Source organism: Euprymna scolopes, chromosome 14 (genome assembly GCF_053919585.1).
Source record: "Euprymna scolopes isolate OS-2025 chromosome 14, ASM5391958v1, whole genome shotgun sequence".
Taxonomy (NCBI): Eukaryota; Metazoa; Mollusca; class Cephalopoda; order Sepiida; family Sepiolidae; genus Euprymna; species Euprymna scolopes.
Genome location: NC_136495.1, coordinates 7,468,144 through 7,493,885, shown reverse-complemented (window position 1 = coordinate 7,493,885; position 25,742 = coordinate 7,468,144). Strand labels below are relative to the sequence as shown.

At 33.8% G+C, this 25,742-nt stretch overlaps 1 protein-coding gene across 4 annotated transcripts in view; it reads right to left on the bottom strand.

The window, feature by feature from the left end:
• Positions 1 to 275: 275 nt before the first annotated feature.
• Positions 276 to 25,742, bottom strand: part of LOC145292862 (uncharacterized protein KIAA0930 homolog) — a 96,022-nt gene continuing 70,555 nt past the window's right edge. For 2 of the 4 annotated variants that reach the window (XM_080138967.1, XM_080138970.1), the window contains 2 exons: positions 14,042 to 14,191; positions 10,743 to 10,865 (listed from right to left, as the gene is read on the bottom strand). In XM_080138967.1, coding sequence (XP_079995093.1) covers positions 10,813 to 10,865; positions 14,042 to 14,191 — 203 coding nt within the window. In that variant the 3' untranslated portion in view covers positions 10,743 to 10,812. Of the gene's footprint in view, positions 3,319 to 10,742; positions 10,866 to 14,041; positions 14,192 to 25,742 lie in introns of those variants that run through there. The other 2 variants (XM_080138968.1, XM_080138971.1) reach the window with 2 other exon arrangements.

The following is a 25,742-nucleotide window of genomic DNA, read 5'->3' as shown; positions in this document are numbered from 1 at the left end:
ATGACTACATTATATATATATATATATATATATATATATATATATATATGGCATATTTCATTAAATAAAATAGACGTTTTTTGTCTTAATTCTATTTTCGATCCTTTCCAACTTCCAAATAACAGTCTTTATTTCTGGTGGGAACTGGCTGATGTAATCACCATATTTATCATAAGTCCGAGTACTTTCCAATTCTTCAGGACTCATTGTCAAGGATAAATTAATCCAACTGGTTTTAAACAATTTATTAAGCTTCTTTTTTTTTTTTTTTAAATATATATAGTGGCAAGTGGGTGTTAAGGACGCCTGGAAACAACAAAATAAGCAGAGAGCACATACAGCACCTAGAATTCCCATATGGTCACCCATCTTGTACTAGCCAGGCACAATGTTGCTTAACTTTGGTGATCTGATGAGAACCGGTGTGTCAACATGATTGTACCTTTTTATACACACACACACACACACACTAAATAAAAGAGGATAATTTTGGATTTTGTCTTTAGATTTAACTAGCTTTGCAACTGCACCCCTTGATTCTAACAATTTAATTAAAAAACTCAATGGGCGACTCAGATTATTATTTTTTTTAATAGATTTTAAATTTCACCTTAAAAATAACCCCACTATTATGAATAGTGCTACAATCGTTCAAACTGATGCAGTGCACAATCTAAATGATGGCTAAACCTTGTGTTATATCCGTATGAATAGCCTTCCACACTTATTTTACTACTTAATATTTTTATGGATCAGGTGAACAGGTAGTACGAATGATCAGACGATAATTTTCAGCATCATGAATTTTCATTCAGTGTCCAAAGATTCAGATTCTTTTTTTTATCTACATAGCCAACAATTATTCACTTAAACATACCTTCTTAAAATGATGTACAACTCGTGTCTCTGGTATACTTTGATCTATTTTGCCAATGATTGGACAATCTTTCACAGATCTGGGTGGTTATTTGGTAGGGGATGGAGGTCCAATTCTCTTATTAATCTTGAATAAAGTCATTCACCTTTGTCTCCTTCCTATACCTCTGTACAGGGTGCGTCAAAATACTTCAGTGATGTTAATCCTGGAGTCAATGAAAGTTTGGAATCCTAATAACATCAAAACCTTCTCGTCCAGAGACCAGAGTTCATAGCGATCACATCTAATACTTTGACAAGGGTACATTTTGATATGCATATTTTTTTTTATGTCAAGTTTGTGTCGGAGTCGTTTTATATATATATATAGTTCACAGTATAACCGTTAGCCGATCATACTTTTTAATATTTCATTGGTTGGAAGTAATGATTTTTATCAAATGACCAGATGATATTTCGTAGATCTGGGTGGATGAACAGAGGAAATAGATCAAAGCAAACGCATGGCATGAGTAGTGTAGTGTATATTAGTTACCCCCCCCGCCCCCATTAACCAGAGAATGATTTAGTTTGATTTTGATTTTAAAAAATATTCTTATCCAAATAAACTCATTTTATTCATTTTTTTTTTCTTACGTAACAGCAATTTTTTTTTTTTTTTTATCACAAAACTTAACAAAAAACATTGCAATGGAATTAAGCTTCACAAAATAGCAAATAAAAAAAATAATGGCATTTGTAAGGAATGGGCATCCAAAGGATTTTAATACTTACCCAGTCAGTCTTGAGTACCAATGAAGAATCCTGAGTCTGGCATTTTACCGAGTCATGGATTTTAAATAATTTTCTAGACAAACAACCTTAAGCAGGATTGGTGGGAGTGGGAGGAGATAGTTTTCAAATCTTAAACGTTTTTAGGGACTGACTGGATTTTCCATCATTATTCAGACTGACATCATAAGTTCTGAAATTCTCCGGATAGCCATTCTTCAGACATACCAAAATAATACTGGTTCTGCCAGATTTAACAAATAGAAAAAAAAAAAAACTGAGTGTGGCTGGTGGGTAGGGAGGAATGTGTGAAAGACATTTGCTAAGACTTCAGGGCAAGAATCGAAGCCAACAAATTTTATCAAGTTTTTAAAATGGTTGAACCACAACCAAAGCACAAAATTATTTATACACACTCAAAACAGTTATTCGAGGGAGGGGGATCAGTGCAATTCATTTTAAATATAAACTGAATATTTAAACGTTTTTTTCAATAAATTTCACAAAATTTGTTATTCAACAATTGTCAGAGACATATTCTGAAATAAATTAAAATTTTTTTAATTGTTTTTAAATCATCTTAGAAAATAGAGTCCAGAATTTTTTGGTGGGTATTTTTTTTTTTCAATCTTTAAATTGAAAGGAATGATGGAAGCCATGTTGGTTTTTCTTTTTGCTGGTTTTTAATTTTTTTTTTTATAGCAGGATGATTTTTTTATATATAGTTTGAGGACAGCAGGAGAGGGGGAAAGAAATGGAGTTTTTCTTCATTAAGCATTAGAAGTTGGAGAGGAGAGGTGGGGGACAAAGGAAAGAATAGATGCACCAGCAATATATATAAAAAAAAAAATGTTAAAATCTTTCATACAAATGTAGCTAAAGTGTGTATTGTATACAAATTTAATGTATGCCACAATTTAGTGTCCATTTTTATTCCTGTTTTTTTTCTTCTTGACACGAGTCGTGATGATGGTTGCACAAATCCACAGATGAAATCAATGAAAACTCTCACAAAATAACACGCGAATAGGTGGGTGGAAAAGGAAGTGTTTTTTTTCCACCTCCGAAGGATCCTTCATTTGACGACATCAGTTGTGACCAAGATTTTAAACCCCCCCTCCCATGTTTTCTTTAATTTGAAATTATCTTTAGAAATTAACATCATATTTTTCTTTTAGCAACCGGGACAAGATGAAAAACGTTGATCCAGCAGTGTTGATGGTTTTCTCTCCCCAAAAAAGAAATTCTCGACCAATCGAAAACAGTCCAAGAAAAAAATTTAAAAAGATGTGGGATGGGGAGGTGGGGTTTCGCTTTTATGAATGCACCAATATGAATTTTGTACGAATTGTTCAAATTGTGACAAAGATTACGAGTAACGACAGCAGCATTGTTGAAAAATTCTTTGACGTGTTTGATGATGGAAGGAGGAGCATCGTTAAAAGAAGAAAAAAAAAGTTAGAATAGGATCCAAAGTTGGAGTGAAAGTGCTTAGGTGTAATGATAGGACTGATTGGTCGATAATATCCAAGGGAGCCAGAATGTAACGGTTTCAAATTTTTTTTTTCGGGGCTTGCCTACCATTGGTTTCATGGGAATGGTAAGTGATAATAAAAGCTAGCACCAAATCTCAGAAAGTCAATACAGGTTGCTGTTTTGCATCAAGAACATCTGAAAATATTAAAATAAAAAAGATAATTACGTTAAAGAGTATCAAATTTTAACAGTAAAAAAAAAAATAACATTTACAAATAAATTTTTTCACAAAAACACTTGTATTATTTGGACTATTGTTCTGATCTGTGATGTAACGGATATAAGTGCTAAGTATAATCAGTTTTAAGCGACATTCCTCCAGAGGTTGAAGGTTTAATCCTCCATCCAAATGATAGCAAGAACACAGCCATGACTGATTGAATGAGAGCAAGCTACGTTTTGGATGAAATAAAGTCTTCCATGGTTTAAAATTCTGTACAGATTCCAGAGTTAAACAAGATACACCAAAAGAGGATTGGAGGTTAATCAACCGAAACTTTATGAGAATAACATTCAGGATGCGAACAGTAGTCCGAATAATTCAAATCATCAACCCTCATCTTAAAAATTCATGTAAAAAAAATAAAGAAAAAAAAATGAGGAATTAAAAATCTTTTTTGTTTTTTTAAATGTATATAATTCAGCTTCTTTAAATTAAAATATTCAACGCTTTCAGGTAGGAGACCATTACACATCTTTCACCTTGAATACTATGGAGTTATGAAATAAACAATTTTTCAAAATATAGACCATCATTGTTCACATCGTTCTGCTAACAACCTGCATTATTTTGTCTTTGGTCAAAGTATGGAGAGTAGATAATGCAGTGGATGTGTTATCGGCAGCTCCAGTAACTCTCGCTTCTCCTTTTTTGTCCCTCAGTCCTCATTTCTAATCAGTGATGTTTCTGACAAAGGGTGAAGAAAAAGCTGCTTCCCAGGTTGGTAGTACTTCGTGAACAGTAGTCTGAGATGTCGGAAATTTCCTGTCTCTATGTCTATCGTTGCGGCCATGTAACTAGTAAGGGTGCTGGAGGTAAACGTTTTCATCTGGGCCGACATTGCCGCCTGATAGTCAGGGACCCGAACCTTGGAATAACCACTAAGTGTTACATGATAAGGGTTGTTCCCTTTTCATGTAAGTATAAAAATATAGAGATTTAGTTAAAATGAAAATGATATAGCAATAGACGAAATTCGAACCTCGTAATTTAGGTTTAGAAATAGATTACGTGTGAGAATTAGAAAATGGAATGTAAAACAGCTTAGAGATAAAATAGTTTCAAGAAAAGAATGTGCACTGTCAATTTTGTTATGAAAATTCAATTGAAAGAATGCAGCTACAAGATAATTTAATAAACAAGTTTTTAACATATTGGAAATATAGGTTACTGAGTATAGGTTAAAATTCCTTTTGTAAACAAAGGAAAAGTTTTGGACACGTATGTCCAGAACACGTGTGTATGACATCATGGAAAATAGAAAGTTCTAGAGATAGTTAGAAACTAAGGAGAAACTGGGAGAAACTCAGAGGGTTTTTGAGAACGACAGACGATAGTCTGCAGTTTGTCATTCGAACGTCTAGAAGCGAGACGGTCACTTTGAATTCTTGATGATGAAAACCACGGCCGGTCGTGAGAAGAAATAAACCCATCATGTGTTTTTATAAAACATCGTCTTTGTGTTGTGAAATTACCAAACGGTAAAGTGAATTGTTATTATATGTCTATACGTCTGTGTTATAAAATGTCATGACATACACATCTCATATCTACACTAAGACTGTCTGAACACTATCTCCTCACTTTAAGAGCTTCTCATATCAACACTTCTAAGTAATGAACATTTTAAAATAAATATAAATCGCGTCATAAAACAAACAATCTCCCTTACAACAACATCCCTCTCTCTACTACAACATCTCTCTCTAACTCTCTAAGACTCTTTTAATGAAACCCCTATATAACATAAGGAGGCTGTCCTATCAGCAGGTGCAAAGTACTGGGGCTGCTGTATTGCCATTTGGTGAATGGATTCTGGACCATGTAGTAGTCTCTGGTGGGGCCTCTCGATGCCATACTAGTGGGTAATTGTTACGGCTTTACCTTATCATGTGCTACAAAAAAAAAAAAATTTTTTTTCCCGTCTTTCCTCTCTTACTTTCCCTCTCTGTTTTGCTCTAACCAAGTATACTGACCAAAACCCAAAACCCTCAACATGAAATATCTCAAAAAAGAAAGCATGAATAAACCTAGAATCCCATCCTCCTACATAGACCCCTACTACCATATCTCCTTCTCCAACATCACGGGTCTACGTTCTAACCTACCAGAGGTTGAAACTCAATTACAGGAGATGAAACGTGACATTCTTTCTAAGCGAAACTGGAATAGGGCCGACCACCTCCCTAGATGAGTTCATAATTAAAGGATACTCTAACCTAACATCTAAATCTGACCCCCAAGATCGCCACGGGCATGGAATATGTGCCTACATTAAAGACGGCTTCCCATGTGGCAGGGATATCTCCAGAGAAGACCCTAATCTACCTTATATGTGCTTCCGGGTTGCACTTGCTTACACCACCGCATTTATATTTGCCCTGTATCGCCTCCACAACAGTGGAGTTACTGTCTTTAAGAGTATATCAGAGAAAATTGACCACATCCTGTCTGCTCATCCCTCGGCTAACATTCACATTTGCGGTGACTTCAATGTCCATAATGTGGAATGGCTGACCCACTCAAATAAGACTGATGAGGAGGGGAGGTTCTGTCATGATTTTGCCATTGCCTATGACCTCACTCAGATTGTCCACGAGCCCACCCGTGTGCCCGATAGTACCGGTCAGTTCGCAAGCCTCCTAGACCTTTTTCTATCCACTTCCCCTGAGCTATGCTCATGTTCCATTCTATCTCCTCTGGGATCCTCCGACCACTGCGTCGTATCAGTTATGATAAAAATGAAATATAATAAATCTACAGACGTACCTCTCCACCGTACAGTATACCGATACTCTATGGTGGACTGAGATAGCTTCCATACATTCATATCTGATCTCCCTCTCCATTCCATGTTTAAAAAGGATGTGTCCTCTATAGTATCAGATCAGACCGAATGGTTAATTGTAGGCATAAGCCAATTCATACCATCTAAAAAATTCCAACAAAAACCTAACAGCCAGCCATGGTTCTCCCCAAAATGTGCTGCTGCCATCGCACACAGAAATCACTTTTTCCATAGCTACCAACGTAATAGATGCACTGAAACTAAAGCTGCTTTCAGAACCGCCAGCAACCATTGTAAAAGAGTAATAAAAAATGCAAGAGAACTATATGCGCAATCCGTTAAGTCCAAAGTAGTTGAGCAGCGGCTTGGTTCCCACCAGTTCTGGCAAATAGGATCTTGAACAGAAACGTGCGCTCTATCTCAACCATTATCAATGGACCAGAGGTCATCTCGACAGCATCTGACAAGGCCAAACTATTTGCCAAAAACTTTGCGGCAAATTCTACCTGTGTGACGAAGGGCATCAACTCCTCATATTCCCTCCTATAACAGACAACACGCTATGCAACATACAAATATCTGTGCATGAGATCGCCAAGCTAATCAAGAACCTTGACTCCAGTAAAACAACTGGTCCCGACAGTATTCCAATTATAGTGTTAAAAAAATTACAACCAGAACTTGCCCCCATACTTTCCAAACTGTTTAAGCGTTGCCTTAAGAAGAAGTGCTTTCCAACACCCTGGAAAACCTCATCAGTATGCTCTGTATTTAAGAATTCAGGTGATAAGTCATCCCCCTTTCAGTACAGACCAATAAGTCTCCTGTGTGTCATGAGTAAGTTGCTGGAATCCACAATAAATAGAGAAGTAGTCAACCACCTCAACAGAAATAGCCTTAACGACACGCAATATGGTTTCCGCTCTGCTAGATCTACAGCAGATGTGCTAACGGTTATATCTCATAGGATTAGCGAATCTCTTGACAAAGGCTTCATTTTTAGGGCAATTGCTCTAGACATATCAAAGGCCTTCGATAAGGTTTGGCATAAAGGCCTACTACACAAGATTTCCAGCTATGGTATAACTGGAAATGTTTTCTCTATCATTAAATCATTTCTATCTGATAGGCTCATAAGAGTAGTGGTTGATGGGCAGAAATCAGAGGCCCACAGTATTAATGCTAGAGTCCCTCAGGGGTCCATACTGGGCCCAACTCTCTTCCTGATCTACATCAATGATCTCCCAAAACACATACTAAAATCTTTCGTTGACATCTATGCTGATGACACGACCATCTATGGCAACACATCAAAGGCCGTAAATGATGATGTTCTCTCTGATTCTCTCTCCTCTGATCTTGAGTGCGTGGTACAGTGGGGAAAGAGGTGGCTGGTTACCGTTAATGCATCTAAGACCAAGCTCCTATCTACATCATAAACGCTCTGATCCCCATCTAGCATCAATTGAAATGGATGGCTCTCGCCTAAGGGAGGCCCCAGGATTTGATAAGCTCCTGGGTTTGACCTTTACTCCTGATCTTAAATGGAAGACATACATCAAGTCTGTGGCCAAGGTCGCTGGGAAAATGGTGGGATCCTTCTACCGCTCCAGAAGATATCTCACTAATGATGCAATTCTCTATCTATATAAGAGCCAAGTACGTCCAAAGATGGAGTACTGCTGCCACATCTGGGCGGCGGCTGCAAAAAACAGCCTATCCCCCCCCCCTTTTTTTTTTTTTTACACAGTGATCACCACTTATCAAGGCCCGGAAGCCACTCAGGGATAAGGGTTATTGCAAGTACATTACATTAGTGTGGAGATTTGATGAAGTGTTTACTTAAGGGGGCGGTTCATTAGGCATTTGTTAACGTTGGACTTGAAGACATCCAAGTTGTAGTCCGGTGGGAAGCAGGCAGACGGAACAGAGTTCCACAAGCATGCAGTTCTAAGAAAGATAAGAAAGAAGCTTTGTTCATGGAATCCGTGTTTTTATTTAGGCACAGATATAGAGTGGGGGAAATCCTACCTTGACAGAGTACAAAATAGACTCCGTGGCTTGGTGGGGGATGCCCTTTTCTCTACCTTGCAACCTCTTTCCCACAGAAGAGACGTAGCGAGCCTGTCATTGTTCTATCGTTATTTCCATGGCAGCTGCTCGTCTGAGCTCAATTCTCTGGTCCCCCTCGCCAATCTTTCTCAAAAAACACCCGACTAGCTGAAACTACCGTCAATAATTTTCCCCACTCCCTATCTGTGCCTAAATCAAAACGTAGATACCATGAACAAAGCTTCTTTCTTAGAACTGCATGCCTGTGGAACTCTGTTCCGCTTGCCTATTTCCCTCCAGACTTCAACCTGGATGTCTTCAAGCCCAACACAAACAAATTCCTGATGAACCGCCCCCCCCAGGTAATGGCACCTTACCAATTCTCCAATACTATTGCTACACTATCCCTTTGATTACCGTACACACAATAACCCTTATCCCTGAGTGGCCATTGGGCCTTGATAAGTGGTGAACTCCATGTAAAAAAAAAAAAGAAAAAAAAAAAAAAAAAAAAAAGTACTTTGAAGAACAGAAGACTTTGTTGGTTTGGTTATGGAGAAAGAACGAGAGTTCTTGGCTTGGTAGATGTAAAACAATTGCGGCAACAGTATCGATTGAGAGGAAGAATAAGGAAAACATGGGAGTGAGGATGAGGATTTAAAAAATGATGAGGATTTAAAAAATGATAAAAGAAAGTTAGAAAGTCAATTTTTAAAAGCTGTCCAACACAAACTGAATATGACTATTTTAATTTAAAAAATGCGCCAAATTAATAATTTTTACCTAAAATATTAAATAAAAAAGAGATAAACAAACACACATTATTGGAGGTTCTCGTGTCAATTCAAGTAATGATCAAAACATATTCTAAGGAGAGAATGAAAAAAAAACACAATAAAAACAAAAAAGAACAAATATTCCAAAATGAGAAAATGGAGAAATAATCAAGAAAGAAAGGTAGTCAGGGTGAAAAGGTGATGACCAATCAGCAAGATTAGATGATGGTGTGATTGAATAATTTTTTGATGCTAAAGAGTAATAAAATATTTCCATCGTTTTGTAGTACACAGTCAAGTCTTGGTGACATGACAAATTGCTGCTCAATGGATAGTGATGTCCCTGTTTTTTTCTCTCTTATTGCAGTCATTTAAAATGATAACACAAAGTTATTAAGGCTTAGCAATGCTTTTATTACCATTTTCCAGTATATATATATGCATATATATACACACACACACACACACACACACACACACACACAACGTTGTCAGATGGAATGAGGATTAAAAAAAAAACAAAAACATATTCCACCCTTCTATACTTTTGTCATCGAAATCGGTAAAATTAACCTTTTTTTTAATCAAATCGATTAATTGCCTGCTCTAGTTAGGCACCCATCCCATAGTGTACCAGGAGGAAGCTTTACATACCTCCTCACAGTGACAATCCACAATACACTGTAGTCTACATTGCACTGTGGAGAATCTATTGTTGATTTTATAAAATTATTTGTAAATAATGGCTTCACTTTAAGTTTAAAATGCACAAGTCAAGTATCATGGTTCAATTGTGCTCTAAAAAGAAACATTCATTTCACTCCCACCCCTCCCCGTCTTATAAAAGAATCTACACTTTCTGCTTATGCAGTGATAAAACTTCTCAAATGCACTTATGAATGTATACAGGGTGACCCCCCCCCCAAAAAAAAAACGGGCCCCAGCTCTAATTAGGCCCTGTTTCTTAGTGTTTTGTCTGAATGAAATGAAACTTTGGTCATAATTAGTTTATTATATTCAAAACATCACATCAAAACACTAGGGTCTTTGGCCTTTTTTCTCCGTTCTACAGCATATATTCTAGATGGTCTCCATTTAGCTTTTGTTTTTTTTTGGGGTCACCCTGTAAAAGTTAACTTTGGTCAAAATCAAACTCCCCTTCTTTAATCAGATTTTTTAGATATTGACACTTATCGAATGTATTTCAATACAAAACCTATGTAAGAACACTTCCAGATTCATCAAGTACGTTTATGTAAAATTTAAAAAATAAATAAATAAAATAAAAGAATCGGTGCAGCAGTTTCCGAGTTCATAGGAAGCAAACTCACACAGAGTTCCTTTTATATAATAGAGAAGGACCTCCATCAGGGAGGGAAAAGCTATTCTAAAGCACAATCACCCTTTTTGCAAGAAAAAAGAAAAAAAAATTTGATTAGCTTCTATGCTTCATGTTAGTTCAAACTTCTTTTCTATGATGTAATATCCCGACACACAGTTCTAATTCTAAACTTAACTTTTAACGAAAATTTCCACTTTTCTGCTTATGTGGAAATTTCCATTTTAAAGCTAATTTTTACAAACACATTACTAATCTTGATACAACAGGAAAATATTTTTATCACTCAAAACTAGTCTGATACGAGAGCAAGAACTAAGTAAAGAAAAAACATTTCAAAAATAAAAAAGCAAGACAAAAAGAAATAAGACTGCCGTAACTTACAGAATTAAAACATTTTTTTATAAAATTGCAGAATTTTGGACTAAACTGTGTCTTTAATTTCCACTAATTCTCATTTTGCCGGTTTCCAAAATTTTGCAGGTGCAGACGTGAAAATGCTATCATCTGCAAAATAGTAAAAGTTTGGAACTATTTTGAGAAGAGAGGAAGAAACGATAACTAATAAAAGCAAAGATTTATGTCTAAGTATTTTGCGAATCCTGCAACAGGCACCACTTACCAAGGCCAAAGGCCATTCGAGGATAAGGGTTAATGAGAGTGCGATTTAGCAATGATGAAGAATATTACAAGGAGGTTGTAAAATGAGTGGAAACAATGCAGGATTTAATTACTTAAAGACAGCCTGACATTCATCTTGAACACAACCATATTGTAGTCATCCAGGAAGCAGCTACATGGTATAATGTTTGACAGATGGAAAGTACCACCAAAGCTACAAGTAGTAGGATAGACTGGATTCAAACCATGGTTGGGAAATGAGGCTATGAGGAGACGGAAATCGTGAACATACCAGTTCTTCTCTGCTTATCCTAGCAGTGGTTGTTTTGGATTTCCTCTTAACCAATGGAGTTAAGCAATAATAAAATATGGATGTGATTGTGCAACCCTTGCTTCGCTATCAACTTGTCTTCATACAGGTATCCCTTCAATGGAGTGCCATTGAAGGAGGATATATTTCAACCACTTCAAGAGGAGGTAGTGGAATGCAAACAATACTAAGCGTTTCTATTTAATCTTGTTCAAAACTTAGGCCACAATTAAGTGGGATTCATTGCTCAACTCGCAGGCTATTATTTGTTGAATAAATTGCATCAAACAGTGCTGTAAAAATAATTAGATCTTGTTAGGAATCCAAGGTTAACATTAACCAGTAAAACAAAAAGCATTAATTTCTTTAAACTGACAAAAGAAAAATATAATGCAGAATCATTATATAACTACACATTTAAATCCACTTTAAGGTTTGAACATTTTATTTGCAAAAAAAAAAAAGATGAGGTGAGTGTTTGTTCCAAGGTAGAGAAAAAATAGATTCATGCATTTCCCAAGGCTAATAGTGTAAATGACATGTTTATATAACCAATTCTTGCACTTGATATTATTTCAAAATGGTTACTTATTAAATAGACTTTTCCTTGACCTTTTAGGTAAGAGCAAAGTGTAATATCTGCTCAGTACATTTCATCTCATAATTTTATATATTAGAGAGAGAATACTGATGAAGCATAATTCTTTTCAGTCATTTCGGACAGTAAGTGTATACTAATATGTTGATTTTTTTTTTCTCCTCTAAATTCAATCACCAGAGGACAATAAACCATAATTCCAATATCTGATGCATGTTTCCAATCAGTTTCATTCGATTTCGGAATTTTCTACATTAATGCCAACTTACCTGACTTTCACAAAACAGTTGTCATAACGTTCACTCGCTCAAAAAATTACTACCACTCTTCTTACAATCACCAAAACCTCTTCATTGGAAACATTTTTCAAGCTTTTATCATTTTATTTTCTTATCTTGTAACATCTTTCACCCAATATAAGTTTCCAAAGTAAACACAGATCATTCCCTTCTGCTTAGGATCTTATTTTTACAATTCTTTGGTCCAATGGCTATAATTCTATTGATGGAATATTTGAATACAATTAATGAACAGTAAAACAAACGTACCATCTCCTATTTCTCTGTTCAATAAAACATTTCAGTTGAAAAAATAAAACTTTAAACTACAGAGATTATGTTTTACATAATATTCTTAGTAATGCTTTAATTCTTAAAATATAAACCATGTTCAATTCTAGATATACAAAACTGACCCTCAAATGTTTTAGTTTCTTAACCTTTCATCCTGACTATGCTCATGGAATGAAAAAGTATAATCAATAATACACCAAAAGTTTCTATTCACAATATAATTAAAATTGATGGATTTTCCATGAATCGTACAAGACGTACATCTTTTGAGTGATTTTTCCATGGTTAAAAAACTCTTCCATGACTGCCTCAGTCAAAAAGGATTTCTCCAACTTAGCACAGAACAGAAAACAAATTTTGAAAGAGGAATATAATTGAATACAAAACTAAAATACGACTTATTTTTTTTATTTATTCACCAAGAAAATATGACTTAAATTATATGAAATGTTTCCAGTTCACATGTTAATGAAAAATATGACTTAAATTATATGAAATGTTTCCAGTTCACATGTTAATGAAAAATATGACTTAAATTATATGAAATGTTTCCAGTTCACATGTTAATGAAAAATATGACTTAAATTATATGAAATGTTTCCAGTTCACATGTTAATGAAAAATATGACTGATGCATATCCCTGTTTTTATTGCTTTTTTTTTTTTTTTTTTTTTTTTTTTTTTTTTTAATCATGTCACACATTCTAGCATCGTATTCAAAATGCTCAGTTGACAGTTTGGAATATACAGGTAAAAAAATTCCTTTAAAATTTCATTTTTTTCCCATAAATCTTCAAAATTCATACAAAAAAAAATATTACTTTCAATAAAACATGTAGTAAGCTTGGAATTATTTACCGATTTCGATGCACGAGTATATTTTCAGTTTCTGAGAATGATAATGTGAGGTGTCTTAAAGACTTAGTTCCGATGATTTCAAACAAAGATGTGCCCAGAAAAAAAAAAAGAATAGTTTGGTTGCATTGAAAGAATGGAGAGTTCTTGGTTTAATGGCTGTAGAACAGTGGAGGTAGCAGGTAGAGTTCAAAGATGAAGGCCAAAGAAAATATAGGAGGAATTGGTAAAAATGGATGAGAGAAAGAGGGATAAATAAAGACCTGGGCAGTGATAGGTTAGTTTGGAAATCAATCTGTTAAACCATCCTACACAGGTCTTCATATAAAAATGGACGTTATAACCAAATAAAAAACCGACTGAGAGCCAATTGTTAATTCGATATTCCCTAGAAAAATCTTCCTTCAGAGGTAGCTGGTTCAACCTCACAAGGGCAAATGCTGTTGGCATAATATACCAAATATGATGGAATATCAACCCCTTTTAAGCTATTTAATACTGAAATAAATTAATTATTGTAAATGATTAGCTTTGATGTATTGAACACAATTTATGCACATCTAGGTAACATACAAAAAAAGAAAAATCTAGAGGAAAAAGAGTTAATATTTCTTTTCCTTACAACAACTACGACAGATCTACAAAGATAGCAGATTCGGTGACATTTCATTTCCAAGAAAAAAATAAAGAAAAGAATGAATAAGATAAAAGAATTCTTCTGACTGACCAGCAATAATTCGATACCAAGGAAGGGTGACGTAAGTGAGGTAAGCATGAAGAGCAACACTGGTAGCGCGACGTCGTTCTTTAAACCAATGCCATGGTTGACCAAATGAATTTCCCCAAAAGCCATTATATTGCTCAGTTTCTGCAAGTTCTGCAAAACAAAAAAGAAAATTGTATAAAATGTGAAGTCATTCCTGTTTATGTCTCACCCAGTTAAATACAGTTAGTTTATTATTTTGCATGTTATATATATATATATATATATATATATATATGAGCAAACACTTAATAAAACATGTTAAAAAACACTTTGAAATGAGTTAAAAACATGTTTAATCTGAAAAGGAAACACTAGATAAGTGGATAGTCCTTAGTCCGCAGAGTTTCGAAGAAATACTTTCCTTCTCATCAGAGTGTAGGAATTAGCAAAATGCGGGATCGGATTTTGCATACAAAAGTATTTGATGAAACAACAAGTAAGTCAAAGATCTTACTTGATAACAAAAAAAGTGAAGCAGAGGGAATATGGTGAAGAAAAAGGTGATTACACATGAATGGATAGTCTGGTGGAAGATAAATAATCCAGTGACGGTAAAATCCAAATATATAACTTCAAGAAAGTTAATTGAATTTCCATTTGCACAAGTAAAATCCAAGGAAATCCTGTAATTGGAAGAAGATGGTCCATAATAATCCAAAGGCAGAAATCCATGGAATAATTCACAAAAATGTGTACAAGGAAAAAAGGAAAAAATTCCAATAATATTAATAAAAGAAAAATAAGATATGCTTTTCACTCTACTGCGGAGACATAAATAAATATATATATATATATATATAGATATATATTTTATGTAAAGTTAGTGGGAGAGAACCCCAGTAGAGTGCTCTATAAAAAAAAATTTTTTAAATAAGGTAATATTTATTTGTATCTGTGCTATAGAAGATGAAACGACATCAGTACCATCGGTTTCAAATACAAATTCAAAAGGAAATTAACATCAGATTACTTATATTGCACTCTTCAGCCTATTTATATCTGTCTCACTGGTCTAAAACGGGCAATACTAATATTCTGATTTTAATGCAAATGTCATAGGAGAACATATTCTCTCCTATGATTGGATTAAGAAATATATAAATATTTCTTATAATATATAAATATGTTTATTGATATATTAATTAAAACATAAGGATGTTTCTAGAATGTCGTTATTCATAAAAATAAATAATAATCGGCGTCTATAAATATAAAAAGGCGTAGAACGCCTTTTTGCTCCTTTTTTTGAGTCTCTAGAAGGTTCCAGGAAGTTCCTTTTAAAACTCATATAAAAGAAACGCTATTGGTGGGTAAAGTCAGTTCGTGACATATTTTGGGATGAAAAAAGAGGCAACCAACGTCAGAATTCCGGCTTCCACATAAGGCCGTAAAAACAAGTTCGTGACATATTTTGGGATGCAAAAAGAGGCAACCAACGTCCGAATTCCGGCTTCCACATAAGGCCGTAAAAACAAAAACCTCACTGAAGAACTGGCTGTCTGGATTCTGGTAAAGTTTTTATTTATTCTTTGAGTTTGTTGACCGAAACACATATACATATAAAAATACACTAAACAAAACATTTCAAAACAATACATTAAGAATTACGATCTTTATGATCTAAGGGAGACAATTTATTAGCGAGTTGTCGCCCTTCAAACATGGTAATCTTTTCTTTTGTTTTTTCTTGTTAGTTTATTTTTAAATAAATTTCTTTTTCGTTAAATCTTTTTCTTTTGTTTTAATTTTATTACATGTGGGTGCTGATAAATCCCTGGACCATACGAGCTATGATCGGCACACATATGTAATAGCAAATATATATTCATGTATTTAAAGAGCATTTTATTTTTTCATTTAAACATTGTTCAAAGTACTATTTTAATCAAACATTTGAAAATTTTTTCAATTTTCAGGACCAACCTTTCAACACCTTTTCTGTGTATCAGCCTCTACTTCATTGATGAGAGGGCCTATTATCTTAATAAGATAATAGGTCCTCTCATCAATGAAGTAGAGGCTGATATTATTATTACACATGTATTCTCTCCTGATGACACAATATTATCTCGAAACCAAAGTATAATACCACTAGTTTATGAATGAAATAACTATAACTGGAAGCCAAAAAGAATTACTTCACATTTGAAAACAGAAAAAATATATTCAAACCTACAATCTCTTGAATAAAACCCATGGAACAAACAAATCATTGTTTTTTTCCTTTCCATTTTAAATTCATATATTTTAGTGTTCACTGTCCAATTCAAAGAAGTTGTTTTTTCAAGATCTCCCAATTGGGACGGACGAATGCGAGCGACAAATTACTGAGATAATCGAGATCAGAGTTTAGAGTTAAAGTCGTCATCCAGTATGTGGCAACAATCTCGTCACCTTGAACATTGTTTCCATCCTCTTCCTCTCATCCTCTCCTACCCCTAGTTCTGACCATGTCATCATCTCTTGACTGGCGACTGTATAAAAAATCTAATACAACAACTCTAAACAAAATACATTCTGTATATTCCAGTTGGGTTCTGGGTGCATGTGGGACACCATCACAGTAAATAACACTAAGGCCTACATCTGTCTCTTCTGCTAAAGCCGTGTTTGTTAATCGACCAGCTCATCCTGATTGGCTTCAAGCCACAACCTGCTTTCTACTCCCCAAATTGGAAACTGTCCTCAATTGCCAGGGCTGCTGCGAGGAAGATAGGCTCTCTCTACCCTGCTAGAATGTTATTTACGCTTGAAAGTATCTTTTACCACTACAAGATCACCATTCACCCATGTATGGAGTATTGTCACATTTGGGCTGGTGTATCTACTACTAGTCTCTCGCTCCTGGACAGGGTTCAAAAGAGAGTTGCCAACCTAATAGGTCCTGAACTGTCATCTAAGCTTCAACCTCTGACCAATCGACTAAATGTTGCATTGCTCTGCCTGTTCTACAAGTATTTTAATGGTGGATGCTCTGATTAACTATAAGTCCTTGTCCCTCCCTCAGTGTAAATGCCGACAAACAGCAAAATCCCACCCCTACATAGTTGCGATCCCTAGATGCAAGAAAACCTACTTTAATTTCTTCACCAGAACTGTTAGACTTTGTAACTCCCTTCCGGATTCCTGCTTTCCCAACTATACTGACATGCAGAAGTTCAAATATAATGTGAACAGACATCTTGCTGCTCAACTCCCTACATAGTATCCCTGCAACTTACGGCCCCGATAGTAGCCCCCTACATCAAAGTGGCACTGTGCCTTGTTTGGAGTGAAAATGGAATAAAAAATTGTTGCAAACTCAAGATGGCCCATAAATTGTCCCGGTCATAAAATTCACTGCTACTCTTAAAACTGTCCATAAACCAACTCCAAATATATGACCTGTATGTCCAATCTTTTTCATCCTGACTATGTTCACGGAATGAAAAAATATTATCAATACACCAAAAGTTTCTATTCACACCTTGATTAAAAATCCTATTTTAGCTTTCTTTTGTGTTCCTTTGTGAACAACTTCCTGCATTGTCTTTCTACTAAACTCATCTTTTATAAACTTTGTACTGATCAGTTTATTTCCTCCTTTGTTATTCCTAACACTTGAGGGGTGGGGGCATTGGTAGTATCTCAGCAGCATGGTTGAGTTTCTCCAGTTGTTAGCCAAAGCAAACACTGCTCCACACACTTGCACCTGCCATCAAAGATTTTAATTGTTTAAAAAATATATTTCTTTTTTTCAGTCTCCATTTGTTGGACCCAGTTCAAAACTTCTGGATGTTTTTTGTTTTGTTTTTTAATATATACCACATGCTGACCTTTTTTTTTTTTTGTTTCTTTGCTCTTCATGTGTCCAACACACATGGACATATGCTTAGAAAGTCAGAAAATTACACATCTCTATATTGATGTTCAGAAACATTTTTTCATGGTTAGAATTGTTGAAACATGGAGCAAATTGCACTTGTAAACTGTCGAGACATCCTTTAAAATTCATCATACTTCCTGGAATTTGCCAAAACTACACCTGACGCCTTCTCTATAAATGTTTTTTGATAGCGCTTTAGTGCACGATTTCATCATAATGAATGCAAAAGCATCTTCAAACAATGCCATTTCTCATCAGACATTGACCAAATCGGACACAAGTTCAAATAATTTCAATACACACAACTAAATCTTGCCATAATCACAGATCAAGTTAATAACAACTTCATATAATTTATTAAAACAAACTTTACAACCAAAAATTGTATTTACATAAAAAAAACAAATTTTTTTATCAAACATACATGGGTAAGAAAATAGTTAAAAGATGATATAAGCAAATAATTAAGGGAACTAACTAGCTTGCAATTGCAAAAAATTGCAAGTATTTTTAAAAATTTATATTTATTTATTAATTAACAGTCTTATGAGTGCAGGAAATGAATTAAAAACTTAAACAAAATGTAAATTAAAATTATAAATATATGGAAAAAAAAAAATCAATAAAAAAATTTGAAATAAAATAAATACAATATTGGATATTAACACAAACTCCACATCATTAACCCTTTACCACCAAATTGTACTTTCAAGTCACATTCAAAAAAAAAAAAAAAAAAAAAAACTGTATAAGAAATATTTCTTACTCTTATGGCTTCTTAGCCCAACTGGTCTTCAAAGTACAGTCCTATGCATGGTTCAACAAGTCAATGAGGGGTTTGTTTATGTTTGTGCATCAGTTGCATGCTAACTTCTGTTTTGTGTGGGTGTCATGCTTAAAAAATTTATTGCACAAAAGAATTCTGGTGGCAAAGGGTTAAGTTTAAAGTGAAGTGAAAAACAAAAAAACAATCAAGTCTTATTTTTAAAGAGTTCAAAAAATGGAAAATCTAATACAAAGTGGATTAAATATCAAAATTGGCACAATTTATTATAGAAACAAATTTATGCTTTGCATTTTGTGAGGCTGAAGCATCAGAATAAAACAGTTAATAAAAGTTTCATTTCGTACTAAATTGTCTCCCATGAAAAGACCTCTTCATTAGATGAGTTGAAGTGCAATTGAATATGGCGATGAAATGAATAAAAAAATGTTTTTGATTACAAAAATTTTTTTAGAATTCTGCTTAATTATGGTTGTCAACAGGAAGCGCAAATCATTTCTAAACAAACTTAATTTAAAACAAAAAAAATAAAACGAGAAAAACATTTTAGATCAGATTTATATTTATAGAAGTTTTGTGCGAATTAAAATTTGATATCTATACGTTAATGGACAGCCACACAAAAGAGCAAAAAAAAAAAATTTTTTTTTTTAACTATAATTATCTTATTGATCTAAGTTTCTGTTTGTTTATTTGTTTAACCAGCATATCAACCTTCTTTGGGTCATTTAATGCTGTATACAAGATTTAAAGTTTTGATACTTTTAGTGTCGATTCGGGCAATGTATAGTTTATTATTTGATGTTATTTATATTTTATGGTGAAGATTTGCTCTTTTTAGGAAATTTAGAATGGTTTTAGGGTTTTCTTTTTCAAAGAGTTCTTTAAAGTTTGTGGCCTTGTAGTAGTGTTAATGAATTTGTGTGAGGTCATAGCAGTCAAGTAAAAAGTGGATTTCAAAATATTTGACTGAGACTCCTAATTTTAAGGTTCTTCAATATTCAGATGTTTTTGATAATTAAAAAAAAAAGGTACTTATTCAGAATTCCCCATATTACAAAGGAGAAATAAAGAAAAACTTGCCTGCATGATGTACGGACCCATGACAAAAAATATTGGACACTAAAAAATCATAAATTGATCAAATATTTTTTTTGATTAAGCAAAGAAATTTTTTGGCTAAATGAACAGAGATGATATCACAACGCTATACTGAAAACAAAGGAAATAACTCCATATAATTCAAACTTACAAGATTTTAGAAAGCCATTCTTGGCATGGGGGAAATTGGAAAACTCAGATTCTCTTAAAAATGATTTTCTTTATAAAATAAAACTACTTTATCAATTTATGTAATTTTTGGAATATGATATTTTCTTTCCCTTATGGTACATATATCATGCAGATTTTTCTTCATTGTTTTTTTTAATATAGGGAGAAATTTTGGACAATCGTCATATATATATATATATATATATATATATATAATATAAAGCTGAACATCTGTGTGTGTGTGTGTGTGTGTGTCTTGTCATGAATAGGCTCCTATATGGTTGACTATTATAGAAAACTGATCACATATGATAGATGTATCGAGACACAGGAATTGGTATGTTTTATCTGGCATAATGATGATTCATTAAAATTGTGGGGTCTGCATACGCGCCTGGTCCACAAAGTATGGAAATAAAAAATTAAAAAAACGTTTACAAGTGTTTTTGATATAGATGTACATAAGAATACTTTGATAAGTATTTTTTAACTTAAATAGGGATGGTATAATAAAATTGTGGTGTCTTCATTTGTGCCCGGCCTCCATAGAATGGAAATAGGCACAAACTTTAATAAAGACTTTTCATATCTATCTGCGTAAGTAAACTTTGATAATATGGTTTCAGTTTGAAGAAATATGGTATAAAAAAATTATGGGGTGTTCATTCGCGCCTGACCTCCATAGAATAGAAATATGTCACAAGGTTTTTTAATATAGATCCACAGAATATTGTGATAAGTGTTTCAGTGTGAACAGGTATGGTATAATAAATTATGGGGTTTATCTATTTTATTTTTACTTTCATCATATTTTGCTTTGGTTTTGATACCCCCAAATTCGAAGCTATCTCTTTACAACCCTTCCTTTTCATAACCTATCATACTTTCATAAATCAAAATCCATTTTCTGTAGGCTGTTTTTGAACCCAGTCAGCGACAGGTATTTTTGCTAGTATATATATATATATATATATATATATATATATATATATATATATAAGGAAGAAAGTGCCACTTTTTCAAAAGTAAAAACAATCTACAGATATGCAGTATTCGGCTTAAAACAGATACAACTTTGACAATAACTATTTTAAAATTAAATCAGCATCATATTTACATTTAGTTTTTATTATTATTATTATTATCATCATTAATTATTGTTATAATCATGATCATATATAGTTATTTACATTTTTTTTTTGCGGTGTTATCCTAAAATAAAATTGTATGTAGATTTGTATTATTGGAATACTTCAAACCAATGTTCTCATCCAGACTTATTTTCAATGTTTTGGTCGATGTAACCTCTAACCTTTAGTTGTATCTTGTTGGATTCAGAAATCTTTCTATTGAACTCTGGAATCTGCACAGAATTTTAAACGAAACCCTTTATTTAATCCATAGGGGCAAGATGGTCATGGCTGACAGAACAAGAGTAAGTAATTCGCAATTGTATTTTGAGTGTTGTCCACACTAAGTATTGAACCATCAACCTCCAAAAGTTTTTTTTACCGAATGTTCATAAAATACACAAAATGTCAATGAGAAGACTAGTTCAAAGAATAACCATCACCTCAAGAAATATGCAGACGTTTACTATTTCAATTTTGCAGTTTTGGGGTTCTTTAACATCTAGGATAATGAATTTCTCATTCAGACATAATCTACACAGGTCATCTAAATTCCTACACATACTTGTGGTACTATTTTCTACTTAACTGTCGGCAAGCATCCACTTTCTTTAAGCTGCCAGTAGTGGTTCATTAGTGCTTTTTTTTATTCAGTGTTGTTTGTTATTAAATCTGCTTTTGTGTTCTTAATATTTTGTTTAAAATCTAAGGAGGTCATTCCAATGTAATATGTGTTTTCTTTGGTAATTATTGTGGCCTGGTAAACAATGCTTTTTGTTAGATATTTATTCTGTAGTGAACAGAGTGCGCGAGTTCTAAAATTACAACTTCTGTTCATTGTTAATGTTTTTATTTCTATTGGGGGGGGGGGGCTATTTAAATTCAGGTCATTACTATTTCTAATGATTATATATTTTTTTCCTTTATTTTTGTTATGTTAGTCACTTTTCTTACTAATTTTGTTATCTCCCCTTCCTCCAATGATTCAATTTAATATTTTATTATGTACTTTAATGAGCATCTAAGTTTTTGCAGCAAGTATATATTTTTAAAAAATATTACTTGTGATGTTTCTTTTATTCATGAACTATTCTAACCTTAAGTTTTATAGTTGGTACCATTGATTGTTGATAGAGAAAGACTGATAGATAATGTATAAAATATGAATAGTGGAGGAGTGCATAATATACAGTGAGAGGGTGAGAGTGAGAAACTTAGTAAAAAAAAAAAAAAAAAATGTTTCACTCAGTGTGTTAATTGTAAATTACAGCTAATTAAAATTGAAGCTTATTTATTTTGAACTTTTTAAAAATAATTATTCCCAAATTGAGGAACACTTTAGCATTTATGTTGTAGGAAAAAAGTTTTAGGAAACAAACGTTGATTAACTTAAATTTAGTATAACAGATTCGTGTGGAGTTTATTAATAAATAAAAGACTTCAAACGTTTTTTTTTTTTTAGTGGCTATCCATTACCGGCTAAATGCTGCAACTTGTCTAACTGAACAAACGCTAATATTAGTTTGTTAATCAAAGCTTCTTACGATGGAACTATGAAAAAAAAAAAAAAAAAAAAAGAAAAACCACTACAGGAGACAAAGGTAGTTGCTCAGCGAGTGGTGAAAGGAGCATTGGAAAGATGTAAAAGCAACCGTGCTCCAAACAACAAACCTACCACTTTGTGGGCAAACACAACACAGTTTACACGGTGTGAACAACTGGATGACGACAGCAGGTTTTTGGGACCCTAGAGAAAAATCGAGAAGATGACAGGAACAAAAACAAATACTTTGTAAGTAAAAAAATGTTTATATCAACAAGTCCGTTTTTACTTGATTCCATATGAGAGCAAAGATTTTTTGGTTTCTTCAAGGTTTAGACATTATGGGATGTTTTGCCTGGTTGTTTTATTTCTATAGGATATCAACCCTTTTCAACTTATTTAATATGGAACCATTTTGAAAAAATCTTTATGCTTCAAGTTCTTCATATTTTCAAATATTTATTCATGGGGTTTGGTTTGGTTGTTTTGTAGGGGAAATTGTTTTGATTCTGCAGAACACAATTGAGTTTTGCAAAGAGAAAGGAAAAAAACCAATAACATCAATGCTTGATGCATATTAAGAGGCCACCATCTTCAGATGGCCTGATCTGGTAGCACCAGTATTACAGGAGAACATATTTGTTTATAGGGGAAAAATAAAGAGGTTCTTCCTCTAACTTAAGGTTTTTGTTTTTCAGTTTGATTTTACAACAACTTTTCAGCATCTATTTACTTCTCCCCTCTGATTCAGGACAGAACAGATACAAAATTTTGATCCCGACATAAAGGTCAGGAACCATTTATGACAACCAATCATCAACAAAATATCAATTATTGATGAGGAAAGAAACGGACAAATCAATCCGTTACTAATGGAGATTTGGTATTTGTCGGGAGTCAAAACTATTCCTTCTTAATTATACCATCTTTTAATCCTTAATTCAGTGCATGTGCGGAAGATGGAATAGTGTCATGCCTGTTCTATTGCCATGATACCATCCTCCCAGGCATTACCTCATCCTTTTGAAGGCTAAAGGTAGCATAAAAGAAATTGGCACAATAGACTGTTCATCAGCAAAAACTCAATCACATAAATGTATACACTAGCTAATATTAATGAACTCATTTACAAACCCTTCCATGCAGGAAAAAAATTTAATTAAATATTTCATCACCGTTATAATCCTAGTGTGAAAATTTTTTGATTCGTCTGTTATATAGAGAATATGCAGAGAAAAGCACTCCGAGTGAAGCCTTGTGCCAGATTAGAAGGGCTTTGCTTGTTCATTTTTTTAGAACGATTAAGTGGGCTAAGTGAGAGGAAATCAAAACCAAAGCAACTGGGCATAAGAAACAAGGCATAAACAAGACTCCTTAAAAACTTCCTTTTCTCTTCAAGCCACCAAAGAGGCTAGACGGATATCCTTGTCACTCCTAAAATATGTCTGCATTGAGGAGTGCTAGTTCATTAACATAAAAGCATTCGTACAACCATCCTCTATCTCTCATATATATATATATATATATTTATTATACACACACATACACATGAAAGAGAGAGAGAGAGAGGTAGGTAATCGAGATAATGATGTGCCCTGAAGTCCTAGTCTGGAATGGCAGTCACTATCACATGAGCAAAGGAAGGAAGATGTGTGCTGGGTCTGCGACCTTTTGGTGCTGCTTTCTGCGTTATCTCCCATCCTCCAGTTTCAGATTTCTGTTGTCCTTTCCTCCCCCCACTGTACAGCACCTCACCAGGTGCTGCGGTCATTTGCTAGCTGCCGCCAATATATAAATATCTTATCTTAGTAATTAAGAACTATGATCAATTTTTTTACAAAAATTGTCAGGTCGTATATATATATATATATATATATATGACCTGATAACTTACTTAAAATAAGCAAGATATAAAAAAAAAATTTAGAGAAAAGAATTGCTCTACATCAAATTTAAAGTCACGTAATAAAATTTTAACTGGACCCTTTTATCTAAATTCACTATGGTTCAGTTTGGGGTCAAGAAGGCCCAGCATCACCTCCTTCGGAATGGGGTTTGCCTATTACCAGTTGCATTTTTCCTCCGTTTTAACAAAATAACCAGACCTTAATGAAGGACTCAAGAGTTCATTTTTATTTTTAGTGTGTGTGTATATATATATTTATTTCCTCCCAAACCTCTGGCCTTGATGGGGGGGGGGGACTAAAATTTGCTGCTATGGTTTCAAATGATCTGAAATAACAGCAAGGGGAGATCTTTTTAGAAATAAGGCACAAATATGAATATCTCCAGTATCAAATAATCCTTATACACTGTGAAATTTACTTTATGTATGAAAACCCAAAGAGGGGAGATATAACATGAGAAATATTTGGAATCAAGTTTCCCCTTGCTGTTATTTAAGATCATTTGAAACCATAGCAGCAAGTTTTAGTCTCCTCTCCATCAAGGCCAGAGGTTTGGGGGAAATAGATATTTTGTAATTCATATGCTAAACTAGCAAAACAAATGACTATGATTAAAACATTTTATGGTTGTAAAAAAAGTGTCAAAAATAGGCTCTGGATGATCCCCTTAATGTGTGACCTTAAGGGCAAATGCCACACAGCCCATTACACAATTCAGGTCATTAGCTTTTCTAACGAGCCTTCATTTGTTAAATTCTGAGATTTGGAACTTATAAAATTGCCAAAAAGGTTGTGTGTGTGTGTGTGTGTATATATATATATATATATATGCATATGTGCATGTTGATACATCTATACTCTTAGCCAAATTGAATATTAAAATGCTAATATCTTTGGTTCTATTGTATGAAAGTACATGAAAATTTGCAGGCTTTTTTGGAGATTATAATACTATTTTATGGTTAAAATTTTATGACAATTGGTAAAAATGAACCTATATTTTGAAACGAATAAAATATGCCCAAATTTGCCTACATTTGTATACATAGTGTCCTGGCAGGCTAGATTCAGTTTTATTGCTTTAGGATGAATTTTGCTTAGGGTTTACTTTTTGCTTGATTGTCTCCCCCCGTGGCCTTGGTAGGCCACTAATATTTTTAA